This window comes from Natator depressus, chromosome 20 (assembly GCF_965152275.1).
Source record: "Natator depressus isolate rNatDep1 chromosome 20, rNatDep2.hap1, whole genome shotgun sequence".
Lineage (NCBI taxonomy): Eukaryota > Metazoa > Chordata > Testudines > Cheloniidae > Natator > Natator depressus.
The window spans coordinates 9640663-9661998 of record NC_134253.1 but is presented as its reverse complement, the minus strand read 5'-3'; the positions used below and the strand labels follow the sequence as shown (position 1 = coordinate 9661998).

At 47.8% G+C, this 21336-nt stretch overlaps 1 protein-coding gene across 1 annotated transcript; it reads right to left on the bottom strand.

Moving 5' to 3' along the window:
- Positions 1-13489: 13489 nt before the first annotated feature.
- Positions 13490-17587, bottom strand: LOC141975269 (protein maestro-like). The gene is made up of 4 exons (XM_074935568.1): positions 17497-17587; positions 17165-17276; positions 14891-15037; positions 13490-13714 (listed from the first exon to the last, which is right to left on the bottom strand). Exons 3-4 carry the CDS (start codon positions 15032-15034, stop codon positions 13490-13492), a joined length of 369 nt encoding a protein of 122 aa, XP_074791669.1. The 5' UTR covers positions 15035-15037; positions 17165-17276; positions 17497-17587.
- Between the last annotated feature and the right edge of the window lie 3749 nt (positions 17588-21336).

The window sequence follows — 21336 nt, the reverse complement described above, 5'->3', positions numbered from 1 at the left end:
GTGTGGGTGAGAAAGATGGTAAAGTTAAGTTTTGTTATTTGTTCCTTCCCCCCTAATCGGGTATGTGCAGTTCTCCTGACAATGCTGTAGTCAGAGCTACAGGGACACCTCCACCAGACCAGCCAAAGAACCAGAAATCTGCTCTGAGACCTTTAACATCTCAAAACAGCACAAGAGTGCAGATGAAGCAACAGGGCAGTCCAAACCTCAAATACGTCAAACCTAAGGACAAAACAAAAGACTCTGGTAAAAACCAACCACGCAAACACAACTCCAGTTCCTCAGCGGCCACCTCCACACCAAGCCCTGAGAAAACCATGAGTGAAAACGCCCACCTACGATGCTTCCTTCAGAAGACTGAGGGACGCTGTATCCTCGGGGGTTCTAAAAGAACGGTATTCTAAAAAGGTTTGGGGAAAATATGATGCTTCGTTCAGAATACCGGTGAACGGTGTATCTTCAGGGGGTCTAAAAGAAAGGAGGGCTGGAAAGCACATCAACAAAGCAAAAGCTTTGGTGGGTGACTTTTTGAAAAATACTTCAATTTTTGGTTCTGCGCAGGCGTGACTAGTCGTGGAAAGGGGCCTGGGCAAAAGGGGCACCCTCAAGGATACACATCAGCTCAGGTGTAAACAAAAGGGGGGACAAACAAATGGCTGCCAAAAAGTTCCAGGCCAGGGTCGTTGTAAAAATTTTAAAAAGGGCTAAAGAGGTAATGGAGAGGGGGGACAAAAAGAGATGCCCTCGACTGGAGGCTCTCAAACTGGCATGTCTGAAAATGGGGAGGTGGAATCAGACTCTCACACAGAGTCTGGTTTAGAAAATTCCCCAGAGGGCTCTCTAGAATGATGGGTCCCCATCTCCTCCCGATGACCCTCACGGAAGCGCCTCAGAGTCTGACTCTCAAATAGCATCTGGTGTAGATGGTCCCGTAGAGGAACCCCCAAGTAACCCTGAAAATGCAGAGGTGTGTATGGAGAGAGTGAGAAGTTGGCAACGTGAATTACCTAGATTTGGGGGGGGGGGGTCGGTGTATTGTGAGGAATTTCATTTTGTCAATCTTGAGCGAATAAATTCAGCTCAGCAGGTTGTTGAAGCCATACACAGGGGGATACAGTTAGTTCTCCATGACATTAATGGTAGGGTAGGCCCTGATGATTATGTTCAGTTACATTTAGAGAGCCGTAATTTAACTAACCCATTATTTTCGGTCTGAAGAACGAGGGATGAGCTGTCTGCTGAGGATTTCTTCAATCAGACCTGAAAGCTGCCACAGAGCAATAGAGTTGCATGTCAATGGGACATTGCACCTCGTTGTGACAGTTGTAAAAAAAACAGGGGTGGGGGCCGCTCGTAGAGTTTTACATTCTATCCTCAGTAGTCAAATCCTCCATAAAAAAGAGACAATGTTTAGTAGACCTGACTTACACGGCTACCAATCTGTGTTTTGCGCGTGGGCTCTTGGCCGTCATGTCCGACCATAAACCTACAGACGCGGAATCGTTAGCGGGGGCGAGAAAGTTGCATGAGAAACTGGGCTGGTCAGATCAAAAAAAGATTATGCTCAGTGACATAGCAATGTCTGAACAGCATTTAGGAGTCAACATACAGGTGGTGCTGTATGCGGCGAAAGGGGCTTTTTTTAAACGGGGGGGGCAGTTTACCCCAAGACTTATTTCATCCTGTTGCACGATGAGCATTACTATGGGGTTCTGGTCGTGAAAAAGTTGTTCGGAGCAAAAAATTATGGTGAGTTTTGCCCCACGGTGCACAGTCACGGCCACTCTTGCAGGTCCAGCTGCTGCCTCTGCTTGAGCATTACATGCTCAGACAGCGTGGACGTGCAGCTGAGGTGTCCTCGCTGTAGACTGTATTGTCAGTCCAGAGAGCATTTAGACAGACACATCGACTGGGCATCGACAGAACAAGCTGAATGCCTGTCTAAAACGTTGTGCGATAAGGGTCAGTCTTACGTGGACAAGCGGCACAGGTGTAAAGGGAGGCGCTGTAAGCAGGGTCAGGGTTTGATCGCTGGTGATGTAGACGGTCACCTCGGTTTTATGGACAGCCTTAGAAAGCCCGAATCCTCAGAAAAGTGTATTTGTTATGATTCCGAATACACACAGGAGACTGGGTTGCACACTCCCAATTACATTTTTGCTATGTCCCTCAAGCTGGAAAAGTCCTGGGAATTTAAGGGTGATGAGTGTCTTTCTATGTTTGTTCAGACCTTTATTGGCAAAGAGTTCCGGGTCTACACGTTCCAGGCGCACAATTCCAAAGGTTACGATGCATACTTCATCATTAGACAGTTACTGAAGGAAAAGTTGTGCCTAGAACTGATCACTCAGGGTAGTAAACTAATGTGTGTGGAAGTTAAGGCCCTGGGCATTCGTTTTCTAGACTCTTTAAACTTCTTGCCCATGAAGCTTGGTAAGCTCCCGCAGGTGATGGGGTTTGAAGGGTGCAAAGGGTATTTTCCACATTTTTTGAACACTTTCGAAAATCAAAATGACGTGCGGCCTATGCCCGGTGTGGAGCACTATGATGTAGAAAGCATGATGCCCAGGGAAAAAGCAGAGTTTCTCGACTGGTAGCAGGCCCACAGGGAGGAGACGTTTGACTTGCAGAAAGAGCTCGCGTATTACTGTCAGCAGGATGTCAAAATTTTGAGACAGCCTTGTATCCTATACAGAAAAGAGATTATGAAAATGATGGAGAAGGGAGATCTAGTAGAGAGAGAACCTGGTAAATTCACTGAGATAAAACTGTGTATAGATCCATTCTGATACATAGCACTGGCATCTGTCTGCATGGCTGTGTACAGGTTTCCGTTTTTGGAGCCTAACATGGTAGCTCTTCTCCCTCCAGACAATGATCACAGGCAGAAAAAGATATTCGACCCCATCTGTTCAGTGGCTGTTGAATACCTCTCACAAAGAAACTATACAAATATGGCATGCTTTACAGGGTGGGGAACTAGAGGTAGGCTCCTACTCTTTAGAGGGTTATGCCAGTGTTGACAGGGTACACACAGCCTTAGAGTTTAACGGGTGTTCTTTTCCACGCTTGTGCCACCTCTCATTGTGAAAAAGCACAAAACCCTATGACGGGGACAACTTTTGGGTTTCTTTATTACAAGACGCAGCTCAAGACCGACTATCTGAAACAACTTGGTTTTGTAGTGAGGACTCTTTGGGAGCAAGAGTGGGAAGTGAGGAAAGAAACAGACAGGGAGCTTGCAGGCATTTAAAATGAGCCCAGTTGCCCTAGCCTCTCATGCCTAGTGATGCTCTTTTTGGGGGGAGGACAAACGCTATCCGCCTATATTACAAACTTAACTCCGGGGAAGAAATCCACTATTATGATTTTACCAGCTTCTACCCTTTTGTAAAGAAAACCAAAGAATACCCTATCGGACACCCCGATAGAGTTTATGACAAATTTGGACCCCTTGCAAATTATTTCGGAATTGCAAAAGTTAAAGTGTACCCCACACAAGGCTTCTTTTTTCCTTTGTTACCTGTCAGAGTGGGTGGCAAACTTATGTTCCCGATACGCCGAACCTGTGCGGAAACCGAGCAGCGGGAGATGTGCATCCATACTGACAAGGAGAGGGCCATCCTGGGGACTTGGTGCACGGTGGAATTGAACGCGGCCTTAGCGAAGGGGTACGCGGTGGCAAAAATATATGAAATCTGGCTTTTTAATGAAAAATCTGATGAACTCTTTTCAGAGTACATCAAATGACACCTCCGCCAGAAACAAGAGGCTTCAGGGTATCCCAGCTGGTGCACAGACGAAGAAAAACAAAATAAGTACATGAACTATTTCTACCAGAAAGAAGGCGTGCGTTTGTGCCAACACGAGATCAGGTTTAACCCCGCTAAACGCCAAATCGCTAAACTCTTTCTAAATTCCCTCACGAGCGAGATCCCGCCAGATCAACACATCACCGAGTTTGTGTCGGCAGGCCCGAAAACGTACGGGTATAAGCTGTAGGGAGGAAAGGCCTGTATGAAAGTCAAAGGTATTACCCTGAACTTGGCAAACTGTCAAAAGATCAACTTTGACAGTTTGAAAGATCTAGTCCTGGACTATTGCACGGGCCTGCGAGAAAACACCTCAAAAAAGAGAGAGGTGCAGCAGCCCTCTATCGTAAGGAACAAAAATCAGTGATAAATAGAGACCAAAACCCTTAAGAAAACACAGAAAGTCATTTACAACAAGAGGGTCCTAGGAGAAGGGTTTAAAACCCTGCCCTACGGATTTTAAAATGGATACGAGGTGGAAACACCCCTTTTCTGCAATTCTCACGGGGCCTAGCAACTGTGGGAAAAGTTACTTTATAAAAAATGTGTTGGATAATGCCAAACAAAACATTGTCTGTTATGCCTGAGAATATTGGATAACATGGCTATAAAAAGCATTGCAAGATACACATGTCTGGGCTTGTTGAAACACATTTTGAGCAAGGCTAGGCATGCCGAAGAATTTAAATGTATTTTTTACAAAATTCATCACCATCTGGTCATTTTGAACTAAGTCGTTAGAATACAATTTTAAAATCCGGTCACAAGATAAACCCTTGCTCCGATGATGTCAGAAAAACACTCAGTGATAGCCGCAGGCGACAGAGCGGGGGTCTTGTAATTATCTATTGTGAAACACAATGCCTGTGGCATTTTTGTTTAAAAATTTCATAATGCTTTTAGGAAACAACATGCTCTTCGGGGGGTGCCCGTATGAGTCTAAAAACTCTCCACGGTTACGCTCCGCCAGACACAAGGCAAGCCAGTGTTCACCAGGTGGGTTGTGTGGATGCGCGATACAAACCTAGGGGTCTCTGAGACAGCTTGTCGCCAGGGAGCCAAATCACAAGGGAACACATCTAAGAAATTCTTTTTTGTGTAAGGCACCTTGATAAGACACACGAGAGCTGCACGGTGTCCATGTTCACATATAGTCAAGCAGAACGTCTCTCCTCTGATTTCTCTCTATGATGTTGTCAAAAACCCCATGCACGATCAGATTGATGGTGATGGTTAAAGCCTTCCCAAAACATATTTCTGCTCTCAGGTTCCCGGTTTGAATCAGGGAATAGTCATCGGCGCATTCCTGGTCGGGAGACAGGTCAAAGGCAAACAAGGTGTAACCCTGTGGAAACTCCTCACGGTCGATTAACAGAGAACGATCTGTCATGTGTTTACCAGTGTCTGTACCAGATTCATGTATTCTCTCACGCAGCATCCTGCCTCGAAGTCTGGTTGCAGAGGCTTGGTTGGTATCTGTTCATCATCCACATACAAGGCCACAAAATTAATATCATAATGTTTAAAATGAAAGGGATTTTTAGTGTAACTTCCACTCAAGGCATAAGACAAACCCTAGGACAAGCATTTTGGGTAACTGTCCCAAAAAACAGGTTCTCCTGGTTATTGACCCTGCTGCCCACGGGGATGCTAAACACTTTCATTCCCACACGGTCCACGGGATATTTAGCATTTGTGGTAAGCAGGGACTCCGCGTGCCCCAGACGAACGCTCAGGGCCACCTGTACTTTCTTCACAAAAAGGGATGCTGATACAATGCGCAATTTAAAGCCTTCGGCTGCACTGCCCATTAAACAGAAAGCGTCTTATCTGCGCGTCAATTTAAATTTTCACATCCACTCCGTTCAACAAATGAGACGTATCTGTTCTGATCTGTCTTTATTTCAGTGGTAATGGTATCGATGTGGTGTTTTCTGACAGGAACGTGATGAGGTTTATCGTAGGTGATGGTGACAAACTCATTGTTCCTTCCTCAGACAGGGACACAGCGTAACAGGGGAACAGAAAAGTCCCTCACAAACTGGTGTTCTACAATATCTGTGTGCAGATACAGGGAATTAACTCCCCCTGTGATGTCTGCCCAGAAGGGGAATTTTTGGACGCTGCGCTTGGGGCCCAGACCTAGAATGTTAGCTAGCTCCCTGCTGGTAGAAAACATAAAAGTAAAATCAGCGGATTTAAGGCTAACTTTTCTACCCACAGGGTCATCGTTCATGACCACCTCAGGCGGTGGGGGATGACGAGCCGTGGTACTGTTCATATGATCCAATCATTCGGGTATGGACGAGTAATAACCTCGTCATAGGATAAAACTCTATGCCATATCTTCAAAGGTGATTTCAAAAGGGGTGTCCTCGTTGACAGCGTTCCAGCTGTGCGGGTGTTGTATTTCCACTAACCCCACCTCCCAGGCACCCGGGAGATCCAAGGGCTTAATTAGCTGTATTGTAAAGTTCGAGCTGGTGTTTTGAGGAAAAACTGCAGAGCTGGCATTGCTTGGCAAAGTCATGTAAAACCCGCTGTCGCTCATTTTTTCTCGCTCCCTCAGTCTTTGCAGAAGGAATCTTTTTGTTTGTTTGTGTCTAAACGTCAGAATTGAGAAGCTTCCACCCAGCTGGTAAACTTATCCCCCCCCCCCCCCCCCCCGGCAAACCATTTCACCAGTAGCTGCTTTTTTCTCCCTTTTCCTTTCTCCGCTAGAACTTTTTCGATCCTGCAAATCTTGTCTTGTTTGGGGTTTACTTTTTGTAAATCTTCAGGGTAAAAAGATCCAGTAACTGTCTCACCCTCGTAATCTTTTAATCGGTATACAGGTCTCGGGCTCCTGGTTAAGGCTTCATCCACTATAAATATCTCATTGGTAAACGTCTGTTCACAACCTTTTTCAAAAGCTCCTTTGGTTTTAGATAGTCTCACATGGTCGCCTTTTCTAAAAGGGACAACAACCGGTTTTATTTTAAAACCATCTCTATCAACCGGTTTCCATATCTTCAGAGAATTGGAAGGGTTAACATCAGCGGGTCTGGTACGTAGAGTTCTGTAAAAGCTCTGGTTGTAACTCTTCATAAAGTCAGGTAACAGGTCAATGTGGCGAAAGGCGTTATGGGCTGTAAAATATCGCCACATCCTCCACATCTTTTTCAAGTTCTGTTAAAATCGCTCCACAACCCCTGCTTTGACTTCATTATCAGTTACAAAAAGCGTTAACGCTGTGCCGTTTCAACAATCTGCTAAAAGGTTTGTTTCAAAATTCTTTCCACAGATTAGTTTGTCATTTTTGAGGCACGCGACCTTGGCGAGAAATAGCTTTAAAGGCCTTGGATTCCTCACCGCTCATCTTGTCTTTTAGGCCTAAGGCCCAGGCATATTTGGATAGAATGTCTATCACTGTTAAGATGTACTTAAAACCGCTGTTGTGTTTGGAGAAGCGGTGCATACGGACCAAATTTGCCTGCCATTGCACGTCCACATCTGAAACAACGGTCCTGGTTCTTTTAAAACGTATTTGAGCTGGTTTGTGTAAAGTGTAAGCATCCTGGTGTGAAAGCCAAGCTCTTACCTGTCTTCTATTTAAAGTTTTATGATGCTTTTTGGCCACTTGAAAAAGAAGATTGACCCCGTCAAAGCCCCCAACTTTCCTGGGGGTTTAACAGATTTTCTTTAACAGAGCCGTCTGTGGAGACATGACTGTTCCTGGGACCGTCTTTTACGAACACAAGTATGAAGGGGGACACGTTCATTCTGACACATTTAATTAAGTTTTATTAATCGCCTGGTTTAACACAATCTTTTACAGCCGCCTGAAACAAAGGATGCCATGATCCCTACCATGAGGGAGTCTGAGCTGGTTCATTCTTCCATTTTTGTCCTTTTCTGGATTTTCCTCTTGAGATCTGGGTCTCAGACAGGAGCAAAAACAGCTGATGCGCGATGGATTTACTCCCACAGGGCTACCGATGTGCAACTTCTCAAAGGCCTCCAGAAAGGCATCGTCGAGCTGTTGAGAGATTTTCAGACAAAAACCAGTGTAAGCACCCCACTGCCTGTTTTTAGATTTATGCAATGCCAGGTCGATTCCTAACCCCATTACACCCCCATGATCGACCGTCGCTTCTTAATCATTCATTTACCTGAGCGCCGTCTTTCCCGTTCACCTTGTGACTCCCCCAAGCCACAATCGCCTTCCAACTTTAGGGCATGGACAATGAGAGGCTGTCACACTCATCGGGGTGCCTCACAAAGGTTTGGATTTTGGGGTCGGGTTCCGACATATCCATCAACGGTTGAGTCAAAGGGCCCTCCTCGGAACCGTCATTGCCGTAGCGCTTTCTCCACACAACTCCAAAGGTCCTCGGAGCTAAAACAAAATCTGGAGGTCTCACGGGGTGGTAAAGGAGTCCATGTTTCCTTTCAGCCTTTCCACAATTTCTAAAACATGTCTTCTTGGTAAGAGATAGCTTCCTCTGCCCAGCGCTGGGACTTATGGGGTGATGGTGCAGCACTCTGATTGGCAGAGGGCGTTGGGAGGAGTTCTTAGAGGGCTCACATGATCCTCTTCTGGACAGTTCACCCAATCCGAGAACCTGCCCCATTTTGGTCAAATCTCTTCTCGGGGCAGTCCTCTGCAGCCGAAACCCATCGCGATTGGTAGAAGGTGGTGGGAGGAGTTCTTAGAGGGGTCACACGAAGCACTTCCAGACGGGTCACTCCACCCCGGAACTCCCCCCAGTTGGTCAAATCTCCTCTCGGGGTGGTCCCCAGTGGCTCAAACCCCTCCTGATTGGTAGAGGGCGGTGGGAGGAATTCTTAGAGGGGTCACACAAACCACTTCCAGACAGATCACCCCACCCCGCAACTCCCCATGATTGGTCAGACCTCCTCTCGGGGTGGTCCCCAGTGGCTCAAACCCCTACTGACTGGTAGAGGGCGGTGGGAGGAATTCTTAGAGGGGTCACACAAACCACTTCCAGACACATCATCCCACCCCGGAACTCCCCATGATTGGTCAAACCTCCTCTCGGGGTGGTCGCCAGTGGCTCAAACCCCTACTGACTGGTAGACAGTGGTGGGAGGAATTCTTAGAGGGGTCACACAAACCACTTCCAGACACATCACCCCATCCCGCAACTCCCCATGGTTGTTCAGACCTCCTCTCGGGGTGGTCCCCAGTGGCTCAAACCCCTACTGATTGGTAGACGCTGGTGGGAGGTATTCTTAGAGGGGTCACACGAACCACTTCCAGACAGGTCATCCTGCCCCGGAACTCCCCCGATTGGTCAAATCTTCTCTTGGGGCGTTCCTATCAGGGCAAACCCCATCCCGACTGGTAAAGGACAATGGGAGGAGTTCTTAGAGGGGGTCACATGACACACGTTGCTTCCGGTCATTTGTCTGCCTTGACCCTGGAAGTAATACCTCATGGCTTGGGACTTCCAGTGACCGGTGGGCAAGGCTTACGAGGGCCAAGGGTGGGGTTAACGTTTGATTGACGGTAGGGCCCTTATACTACTGGACTGCCTTGTTCTCTTTGTCTCCCGCTTCATTCCCCAAGCACTCGGCCAGGACAGATGTCATTTAGGACCTCAGTTGCCACCAGCTGGACAGAGGGACTTGGGTCTTTCTTGAGGACGTGGAGAGCTGAAATGACAGAGGACAACATGTTAGTGTACAGACTGTCAAATCTCAGCTAAGCGTGATCACAGAATCTTGAAGTACCAGAGCAGAATGATCACATGGTAAAATGTGAAACTGGGCTCAGTCCTTCTATTGGGATGGAAAATACATGAGAGATGAATATGCCTCACTTTTCATATTGTCACCTGTGTCTGAAATAGCTGGAGACTTACTACCTCTGAATACCACGCTACAGAAGCTCTCCAATAGAAAGAAAGCTTTAGGTTCCTCCATTGGCTCCCTTCCGTGCTCCCAACAAGCGGGGAGACCCTGACTCGACCAGAAAGTCATCCACTCTGCTGTAAATGGAAGAAGGTCCATTGTTTCAATAGCTTCCACTTTTCAGTTTATTTTCCATCTCTATTCAGGAGCCACGATCTGAGCTCCAATAACCCTGGAATTGAACAGAGGCCAAGTCCAAGCTGCTTTGTGCAGGATGCAGGGCACCTACTGGAAGAAAAATTGCGGGTGGGAAATTTGGGGTAGCAGAAAGTGGCTACAATTTCTCCTCACCTGGGGAGTCCACAGAGAGCCAATAAAGCCCAAAGAGTGGATAGCACTGGCTGCGGAGGGGGCCTTGCCAGGACAACCAGGAGATGCACGGACTCACATCACACCCTCTGCAGCTGCCTCCTTCAGGGGAAATTAAAGCTGACTTTCTACTGGGCGAGAGTGAATTTGTCCCTTGATGTGTGGCTGATGCACTTTGCACCAGTGGTATCGGTTACTGCTGCTTGTCAGCTAAATTCCTTTAGAACTCACGGATGAGCAGAACTTCAGCTGTATTTATTACTTACACATCAGCAGATGTTCCAGGTCCAGCCATTTCATACGCTGCCTGTCTGTGTGTTCCAGGATGATGCCTAAATACACAATGGAAAACAAACAACAACAATAAAACCTTCCCTTGTTGAATGCAAAGTGATATTAGCAGCCCCTAGACAGGTCTTTGGCCTCTCCTACTGTGGGCCTAAGGGTGAGCTGTGGGCAAGAGGATGCTAGTGCAGTTTAGAGTCCACACTGAAGAGAATGAGAAAGACTTTTTTTTTTTTTAAGAATGTTTACACAAAACCCATTTGCTTTAAAGAGTCTGTGTTCCTCTTGCCACTGCTGTCACTTATTGGAGACATACTGAGCTAGTGTCTTGGTCTAGTGGTCTGAGCAAAGGACTGGGGCCAGGAATAAGTGAGTTCTAAGCAGGGATCCCACAAGGTGACTGATAGGTGAGACTTAGGCCACAATGCCTGCCTGTCTCACCTGGGTATGCTTGGGAGAAGAGGGCACAGGGCCAAAGCGGAGGAACCTTTTGCCTCCTTGACAAGGTGGTGTGGCCAGGAACCTGAAACAGCAGGCGCTGAGGGCAGGTGGGCTGCATGCCTCCCAATGATGAAGTAGTAGTGAAGAGCACTGAGCAACACTGTGGGTGGGTCTGCACTTTGAGCGAGGGGGATCACTCCCAGTTCAATGGGACAGGCCCACACTAGCTCGCACAGCGCTCGCATGCTAAAATTAGAATGTAGCTAAAGCAGCACGAGCAGTGGGAGGAGCTAGCCACCTTGAGAATCGACTTTGGGGTTTGGATGGGACATACTTGGGGTGGTTAAACCTCCTGCTGCTCCTGCCATCGCAGCTACTCTCTATTTTTAGCACTCAGGGCTAGTGCGGGTATGTCTCATCAAGCTGGGAATTAGACCCCAGCTCCAAGTGTAAACATGCCCTATGAGACAGTGTCCCAGCCTCTACTACTAAATGACTGCACCGTGCTTTCCCTGCAACAATCCCAAAGCACTTTATAGCAAGTCATGATTTCCTCCGACCACCACACTGGAGAGGTAGGGATATTAACATCCCCATTTATGTATGGGAAACTGAGGCACAGAGAGATTAATGGCAGCTCAGTGCTGCACAGTGGGATTTTTTTCTCTCTCCCTCAATGGGAATACCAAAAGGGACACTGGGCATCATCTCTCACCAGCTAACTTGGCTGCAACTGCCCGGATCTCTTCCCAGCTGCTAAAGAAGTATGTGATGGTGCTTTTGTACAAGTTCTCCAGCAGCTCGGCATTCTCTTTGGCCTAGAGGAAATCAGGGACACATGAGCTCTCTCTGGCTAGAAGTGCCCTTTGACTGCCAGCACATGCTTTTACGAGCCACAGGTAAATCAGAGAAAGAACAGGTGTCTGGGTGGACGTGGGAAAAATGGGGATCTGTGGCAGATTTACATTTCCCGTCACCCTCAGTCATATATCCCACTCTGACCGTTATTTCCATTACCCATCACACATCCCCTCCACACCTCTACACCACCACATGCCACTCCAGTCAAGAATCTCAGACACTTCAACAGCTCACTCACAAGGTGTCTGCAAATGTCCACCTGGAGCTCTTCAGGCTTCAGCTTGGCTGTGCCATCAAGGTGTTGATTCACGGCAGTTTGGAGCCTCTTCAGTCCCAAAAACGGGACACAGAGGTGAAACGTAGCTCTGCATTCCTGAAAAAAAGAAAGCGTGTCACACCATTTAATTGTTCCCTACTGAGCGCTTTGGTCATTCAAAGGGAACTCATCTGCTTGACTGCTCATCTATTCCAGGATAAAAAGGGATTCATCTGGATGTAATTGGCAGAAAACATGCAGGAATGACTAATAGAGGGGAGAGCTTCCACTGCAACCTGGAGGTAGCATCAATGTCTTTTTGGAACAGATCTACCTATGAAAGCTGCTTCACCAGGTCTCTCTTCTGTTCTGGGGAGGCAGGGGCCTGGGGTGCAGAGACAGACAGGAATAGAGAGCTGTCGGGCTCAGACCCAGGACCTATCCTGGATTCTGGTGAGGCAGCCATGGAGCAACCTGGCGGGAACTGACTCAGCAGGAGGGCAATGAACTGAGGGGAGAATTTGGGCCTCCACAGCAGGCAGGAATAGCAGAGCTCCCCTGGCATTGGGAGGAAGATTCCTTTGGCTTAGTAAATAAGTCACTCTCGGTCTTACCACTGAAACCCTGGGGTTCGGGTCTTGCAGGTGCAGCAGAAGTGTGACCCAGCTCTGTCTAACCTGCTCGGCGAAATAGCCCTTCCATTTTCTTTTGGTCAGGCGGGCCAGGATGCCAAACAGGACAAAGGACAATAAACGAAGAGCATCGTCCTCCTACAGCCAAGAAAGCCCCACAAGTTAGTAACTAAGGGACAATCACATCACGTACTTCGCACAGCCATCTCTTCTACGCTAAAGTCGAGGGATTCCAACTACAGCTAGTCGGAAACACTTTCACGAACTAATTTTTGATTCGAATTTGCTGATTCATCAAACTATTTTAGCGACAGTTCCATTTGGATGAAATTCCTCCAGAAGCCAGGCAGGGGTCCTTCGAAACCTGCCTGCTGTCTTGCCAGTGCACCCATTCAGCTCCTTGGAAGCCCATCTAGCAGGCTGACTGGGATCGTGGGCTTCCAAACCCCCAGCGTCTGGGACCCCAGCTCTCAAATTGGCAACTCCCTGGCACTTCTAGCTCCCACAGTTTCCTGGGTTCCCAGCACCGGGATAGTCTGAGAGCAGACTGCCCGGACCCAAGGCTTTCAATAGAGCTCGGCTGAGAATAGTCATTCTGTTTCACAAAGAGTTTTGAAGTTTGGGGAGAGGGATTCCCACAAATAGGAACAAAACCAAAATTTGAAATCTCAGAATTCTCTGCAAAACGGAATCATTCCAACCCTCTCACGTAAAAATGGTATAGAGCAGGCCCAACACTCTCTATTGTACCTTGGAACCCCCTTTTCATGGTTATCTAGCTACCTAATCTAGTATTCAGACTTTCTTTGAGGTTCTCAGTGGCAAGAAAGAAGAACAGAAGGGGGAGACTGTGGGAGCAGGGATGTCATCCCCATCCTCCTAATGTTCTCCTCCTCCGTAAAACACCTCTCTTCCCTGGGGCCGAAACATCTCTTCACTCTGACATGAGCAATGCCCAGGGAGTAAATGGAGTCTAATCAAGATCGGTTGAACTGGGGTGGAGAGTTCTGGTCACATACGTTGTCAAAGTAGGTCCGGATCTGTTGGGTGAGGTCTCTGAAGGAAGAACCTATGTCCTTCTCTTTCAGCTCCTTCAGGACTTTGGCCACTGCTTTCATGCTCTCGCCAATGACTTCAGAACTGAAAGGGTCACTTAAGGCCCTGATCAGTATGACCAAAAGAAACTTCTTGTGCTTTTTCACCTGGACAAACATACGACATTAAAGAACACTTATCACTGATCACACTTCTAATACCTTTTCTTTAGCAGTTATGAAGCTGTGGGAATTTCATATCCCCCTCCCACCCCCCGGAGACCTATAGCTATATTTCAGACCAGGTTCCAGCTACAATGAGCCAAACTCGGGGCCATAATACACCTGTGTCATCCTATTATTAGATTCCTAGTTACTTAGATTCCAAGGCCAAAAGGAACCCTTGTGATTATCCGGTCTGACCTCCTGCATAACATTGAACTTCCCCGAAATAGACTCTGTTGGAACTAGAGTGTATCTTTTAGAAAAACGTTCAATCTTGATTTTAAAATTGCTAGTGACAGAGAATCCACTACAACCCTTGGTAAATTGTTCCAATGGTTAATTAAAATTACCATTAAAAATCAATGCCTTATTACCAGTCTGAATTAGTCTAGCTTCATTTTCCCCCATTGAATCTTCTTATCCCTTTGTTTGCTAATGGGAAGAACCCATTCTCAAAATGTGCTCCCCATGTGAGTAGTTCTAGTCCTCAAGTCACTCCTTAACCTTCTCTTTGTAAAGCTAAATAGATTGAGCTCCCTGAGTCTATCACTAGAGGTATCTTTTCCAATCCTTTGAGAATTCTTGGGACTCTTCTCTGAATCCTCTCTAATTTATCAGCATCCTGCTTGAATTGTGGACACCTGATCTGGACACAGCAGTCCAGCAGTGCTCACATGAGCGTCATATTCAGAGGGAAAAGAACTTCTTTGCTCTTAGTCAAGATTCCTCTCTTTATGCCTCTAAGGTCATTTCAGCCCTTTTGGCCACAACTTCGCATTGGGACACCTTATGTTCAACTGATTCTCTGCCATGACTCAAGTGGTTTTCAGCATCGTTGCTTCTTGGGATAGAGTCTCTCATCCTGTAAGTATGGCCTGCATTTTTTGTTCCTAGATGGAGACATTTACACATGGTCATATTAAAGTGCACAGATTGTTTGCTTATGCCCAGCTTAGCAAAGGATCTAGCTTGCTCTGTATTGACTGCAAAGAGGTTACTCGGGTATGTGGGAGAGCAGAATTTGGCCTAGTGCATTGTGTGCAGCCTCTGTAAACTCCGAACAATTATTTCCCTTGGTTTCTCTAGTTATGCTGCATTCTAGTCAGTATTCTCTCTTACCTTCTCAGGCGCCCCATAGACTAAATTTCCCAGGCCTCTTACAGCCATCTGCCGGACAATGCTGTTCCTATCATGGGACTTTTCTTCCAAGATGTGTAAGACTGGCTTAAGGAACTTCTTCTCCCTGAGCATGGGATCACTCATTAGCTGAAAGAAAATCAACCTGTCCATTAGCCCCAATATGATCGTTAAGATTGGGAATAGAATTTGAGCCGACATGTCATACACTAAAAACAACAAGGAGTCCTCCTACAGCCCCAGTTTTGAGGATACAGAGAAATATGGCTACCCCTCTGATACTTGGCACATAATACACTGTAACTTTAGTATTCCACACAAATGAGAAAGGTCTACAAAACATGGAGCTTTCCTTTTGGGCACTAGAATAGGGATCCACTCACCTCTTGAGAGCCTCTTAGTGGCTGGGTATGGTATCACAGTCCTTTTCTCACCCCTCGTGCACCCTGCCAGCTGTCCTCAGTGAGTCTTCTGTGGCTCAGGCCTCTGGCTGAGTCCCAAAGTCCAAATGAACCCCTTCTGGGGTAGTCAAGAACAGTCCCATTGCCCTCACTAGGGTCTCCAGCCCCAGCTCTGGGTCCTTTACATTCTGCCCTTTGTTCAAGCTCTCCATTAGCATTGTCCCCTCCATGGGGCTTATGCCACTGTTGGTGGTAGGGGAACCTGGGCCTGCCCCTAACTCTGGGTTCCAAACCATGGATCCTATAAACAGGAGCTAGGCACTGCTTGATTTCAGTTCATTGTCGCTTCTTCCTACCCGCCACTTTTAGCTTCACCCTCACCTCAGGGTTAAAGTTCTTCGGGACTCTCTTCCTGAAAACCCAGCTTAAGTAAAGGCTGCCAGAATCAAACTCTGGCTGTCCCCTGAATTTCTGTGGCCAGAGAGCAGCGCCCTTTCTTGCCCCTCCAGTTCCTGCCAGAAACTGACCTGCTAAAGCCCTTCATAGAATCATAGAATCATAGAATATCAGGGTTGGAAGGGACCTCAGGAAGTCATCTAGTCCAACCCCCTGCTCAAAGCAGGACCAATCCCCAATTAAATCATCCCAGCCAGGGCTTTGTCAAGCCTGACCTTAAAAACTTCCAAGGAAGGAGATTCTACCACCTCCCTAGGTAACGCATTCCAGTGTTTCACCACCCTCCTAGTGAAAAAGTTTTTCCTAATATCCAACCTAAACCTCCCCCACTGCAACTTGAGACCATTACTCCTTGTCCTGTCCTCTTCTACCACTGAGAATAGTCTAGAACCATCCTCTCTGGAACCACCTCTCAGGTAGTTGAAAGCAGCTATCAAATCCCCCCTCATTCTTCTCTTCCGTAGACTAAACATTCCCAGTTCCCTCAGCCTCTCCTCATTCAGCTCCTTTTAGCCGAGCCTGATGGGCTCGGATTGGCTGCTTTCATGAGGCCTCTCTAGACAGACCCAGATTGGGGGCTTCTTTTCCTGGGGCAGGGTGTAATAGGACCACGGGGCCTCTTGTAAGGAGCCTTAAAGCCCAGGTACAGCCCATCATAGGCACAGAGGGGTTGTTTTTCTTAGAACCAGATAAGCTCCGAAGATAGTTGCTTAGCATAAGTGGGAAATATGATGCAGATGTTGGAGGAAGACTGTGGAAAGGGAGGATGCTCCAGCAGGTATCCCCACACTAGCCTAGGACTTAGGAGACCCAGGTTCCATTTCCTGCTCCCTCAAAGACTTCCTGTGTGACCTTGGGCAAGTCACTTAGCCCTTCTGTGCATCAGTTCCCTGCCTGTAAAATAGGAAACATAGTGCTTCCCTACCTCGCAGGAGTGTGGTGGGGATACAGACATTAAAGAGTTTGGAGGTCCTCAGATACTAGAGTAATGAGAACCTAAGATAGACATTAATGTAGTTGTAGGTTGCTTGGTTGGTAGTATTAGGACGCTCGGTTCATTCAGAAGATGTGCTGAGCTAAACCAAAATCAGGAGCTGTTGGTTAGGATCAGCACTAGGACTTGGCAGAAGAGGTCCACTCATCCAAACTCTGTCCATATCTCTCTCAGCCAGCACCTGTGGTTGTGTAGCTAGTATAGGCAATGACGGCAATAAAAACCACAGAGAGAGAAGGACTCAGAAAGGTATCGTGAAGTTCCTGGTGAGGTTTCCATATAAAGGAGGACCTCTTCTACTGTCTAAAATGACAATTACTCCTATGAACTGAACTGTACAACTCCCGAAAGAAAGGCAGACAAGAGTCTAATGGTGAAACTGCTCTTCAGAGCCCTGTGTCTTACCTGGGCAAGGAAAGCTGTGCTGGTGACTCGGTGGTTTTCTGAGGGGGAATTCACCCAGGGGAGGAGGCTCTGTATGATCTCAGGTGTTATGAGTCCAGATCTTAGCAGAAGACTGGAAGACAAAAGAAACCGCTCATGGGCTAGATTGCACACTTCAAAAACTCAGCTGCTCTGAGCATACAGCTCTGATAGCTAGGAGTGGGAGCTGTGTGTTTCCACCCAGGACACCCCCGCACCCCCTGCCCACAAAACTATAAACGGGAGGTTCCCTCTCAGCCACTCTATTGGCTACTCATTCCCAAGGATAAAATGATGCCTCCTAGATCTCTTACCTCACCAGCAGACACACTCCCTCATGGTGAGTCTTGGGGTTTTCCACAAGAGTCCAAGTCCTCTGCTTCCTGAGCGCTCTCACCAGTCTCTCATTCCCACCCTTGAAAAGCACAGATTCTAATGCTTTGATAGAAAGCCTGGGGAAAGAGAGGCACAGAACTGCAGCAATCAGGAGGAAGGTGCAGCTTGAACAGAGAGTCAGGAAGCTCCAGTTACTTCTCAGGTCTGCTGTTCAATCGGCAGTTCATCCATTGGCAACGTCCTGGACACCAGTGTCCCTGGAAGGACTTGATGCTGGGAGGTAAGGTTCAGTCTCATACATCTCATAGGACTAGTTTTGCTAGGGACAAAATTTTGCAGTCCTTTTTCTCTTTCTGCAAGGAGTATGGGCACTAGCAGAGTACAGTGATATGGAAAAGATACATGATCAGGTCCCAGAAACAGGGGGCATAGAGTGTGGTGATCACTAATGGACATTTTGGGGTCATATCTCCAGATATGAGCTGACAGAGTGCTGAGGGTTTGCACTTGAGTCAGCACTCTGGTCACTATTCGTACTAATTCGGTTCCTCACAGAAGGCCTAATTGGATAGAGGTGTACCTGATTACGAGGTCAGATTGGGGCTAGTGAGTCAAGGAACCAACCATTCCATTAACAGGGAAACTGTATAAAAGGACATGGGCAGGAGCCCTTTGAGGGGAACAGACAGAGAAAGAAACTTGGGTGACCAGATGTCCCGATATTTGGGGCTTTATCTTATACAGGTGCCTATTCCTTCCCCCCCCCCGCATCCACCCCCGTCCTGATTTTTCACACTTGCTGTCTGGTCACCCTAAGAGAAACAGAAAGACAAAAAGCTAGGAGAGCCTGACAAAGTGAGGTCTCTGAGTGGAAACACCTTACCCCCCACCTGACTTTTGGAGAAGAGTTTAGAAAGTTGAGATACAATATAAAGGTGCTATGTATTGGTAGGGGGATTAAATAGACTATACGTTGGTGTTTACAAGCAAAAAAGTCTCAACGCAGTCTGTGTTTGTGGAAGATGTGGGGGTGCAACACCCCTCTCTGTCACAGCTGGGGGCTCATCAGGGATTTCCCTGTTATCTATGCAAATGGAGAGCCTGTTGGAGAAGCCGGTGTAGAGGTTTGGCAGTCCGGGTGATGGAGGGAACACTGGAAATGGGTGATGAAGCAGCAAAGAGAAGTGTAGAACAGGGGTTCTCAACCTTTCCGTTTCTGAGCCTCCCCCGACCCTCAACATGCTAGAAATACTCCATGGCCCAGTTCCAGGCCTCTGCCCCGCCAGGCATCAGAGTTTGGGGCTCCTGGCTCCAGATTTTAACCCCACAGGGTGCAGGGACTTGGGGCTTTAGTGCAGGTGCTGGGCTCAAGGCTTCAGCTTTCTGCCCTGAGCCCCAGCTAGTCTAAAGCCAACCCTGCTTGGCAGACCCCCTAAAACCGGCCCGGTTGAGAACTGCTGGTGTAGAACAGTGGTCTCCAAACATTTTGGCTCACGCACCCCCAGGGTGACCTGCCGCAGACTCGCCACCGATGGAAGACCTGCCGCAGGCAGGCCGCCAGAGGGGAGTACCAGCCGTGGACGTGCAGAGCTGCTGCCGAAGGAAAAAAATGGCGGAGTGCAGTCCGGCGGCGCTACTGCTGCCACGCACCCCCCGGGATCATCCCGCGCACCCTAGTTTGGAGACCACTGGTGTAGAAGACCCGACAGACCTTCCAACAATCCCAGCAGACAGAAAAACAGCCTTTCCTTGCCCGGTAAGTTTAACAGCAAAAGAGTCGGCAGGAATTTATACGGGAGCAAGCCCAGGTCTGGCAACAACTCCTCCAAAGTTTGGTGAGTCCCGTGACAGGAAATGGAAACCAGGCACAGGAGATCAGACTGTGAAATGGGACCTGCGAACAACCCCGATGTGTTTTTGGTTACTCTTCAAGGAGGAGCAGTGAGACCTCCTAGGGACAGAACAATGTGGGCCCTTCAACTCACACCCTATTTAACCGGGGAAGCACATATAGGGCTTTTAGTGATGAGCAGGCAAGAGATTATGACATGATTAAGGCAGCCATGCTGGACGAGGTGGGGCCTGTCCACGGAAAAGTACTGCCAGAAATGTAGAGTTGAAAGATGGATTGAGGGATTATGCCTCTGTGCATTTGGACAGAAATTAAAAGATTGGGCCACTCATTGGTAAGGCCAGATACTCAGACTGTGGGGGAGATCATGGACTGCATGGTTCTGGAAGTTTCTTCAGAGTCTCCCTGAGCATACCCGAGTATGGGTTCTGTGGCGCCAGCCAGTTCATCTGGACCCCACAGTTAAAGTGAGAGGAATTTGCACAGGCGGACATTCCCAGAGTGAGTCAGTGGTTTAAGGGACTAGATTTGAGAAGGACCAGAGTGCCTACAGCTGGGAAGGGCAGCAAGAAGAAGAGGGAGGAGCCTCAAGGAACTGTAGTGGGAGCTTGGCCTACGGTGTGCTTCCGACATGGACCTGAAGGACATCTAAAAAGAGACTGTCCGAAAATGGACTGTGGGTTTGCCCAGTTTTGTGGTTGGGACAAGACTCCCAGGCAGGGAAGAAAAAAGAAAGTACCTACCGTATCGGTCTGGGTAGGGAGGAGCCACCAAAGGGACTAATGGACACAGCTTCATCCTGTTTGCTAATCAGGCAGGAGTTAGTGAAACCCCACTGGATACTTCCCAGAGGTAGGATCAAAACTGAATACCAGGTCCATGGGGACAATAAATTCTGCCCAATGGCAGAGGTGACTCTGAAAATTAAGGGGAAGTTTAGGCAGAAACATGTAGGGGTAGTGGATGGATTGCCCCACTGCCTTCTACTGGGCATGGACTGGAATCCCTTTCTAACAGGGACACCAAGGCAGGTATGGAGGCCCAGGAGGGTGGAAATAAAACCTGAAGGGCCAGGTAAAGAGGAAATATAGGTAAAGGGGCTGGAGGAACCTAGACACGAAAGTATAGACAAGAGGGAGGAGAAAGAAAACAAAGGTCAAGCGTAAAGGTGACTTAAGATCATCCATTGGGGTCAAACAGTCATCAGAGCCCTTACCACCAGGATCTCAGGAGCAGGCATCCCTAGAACACTTTGGAGGGACTCAGAGCAGTCTGTGTCCATGGAAGAGGCCGGGGCACAGCCTACCACCCCGTCACATATAGGTACCTAAAATGGGCCTGCACATGGGCCAACAGCATGAGCAGAATATATACTCGTGTCTGCAGCGCCAGCAATCACATAGCTAGGTACCCATCCATCTGAACAAATTCAAGTTTTGTGGACAAAACTGAGGCACCCATCTTGAAAACCTGACCCACTGTGGCCACTACATAAGATCAGCCTTACTGGGTCAGTCCAATGGTCCATCTAGTCCAGTACACTGTCTTCCAACAGTGGTCTATGCCAGCTTCTTCAGCAGGAATGAACAGAACAGGGCAATCATGAAATGATCCAATCCCTGTTGTCCAGTCTCAGTTTCTGGCGGTCAGAGGCCTAGGGACACTCAGAGCTTGGGGTTGCATCCCTGACCATCTTGCCTAATAGCCATTGATGGACCTGTTCTCCATGAACTTATCTAATTCTTTTTTTTTTTTTAAACCCAGTTATACTTTTGGCCTTCACAACACCCCTTGGCAATGAGTTCCACAGGTTGACCGTGTGTTGTGTGAAGTAGTACTTCCTTATGTTTATTTGATACCTGCTGCCCATCCGTGAACAGAGCTGAGATCCTGGTTTCCTAGGAAAATTCAGAGACATTATAAAACCATGAAGTCTGTAATTTGAGCACCTTGTTGGCATGGAATA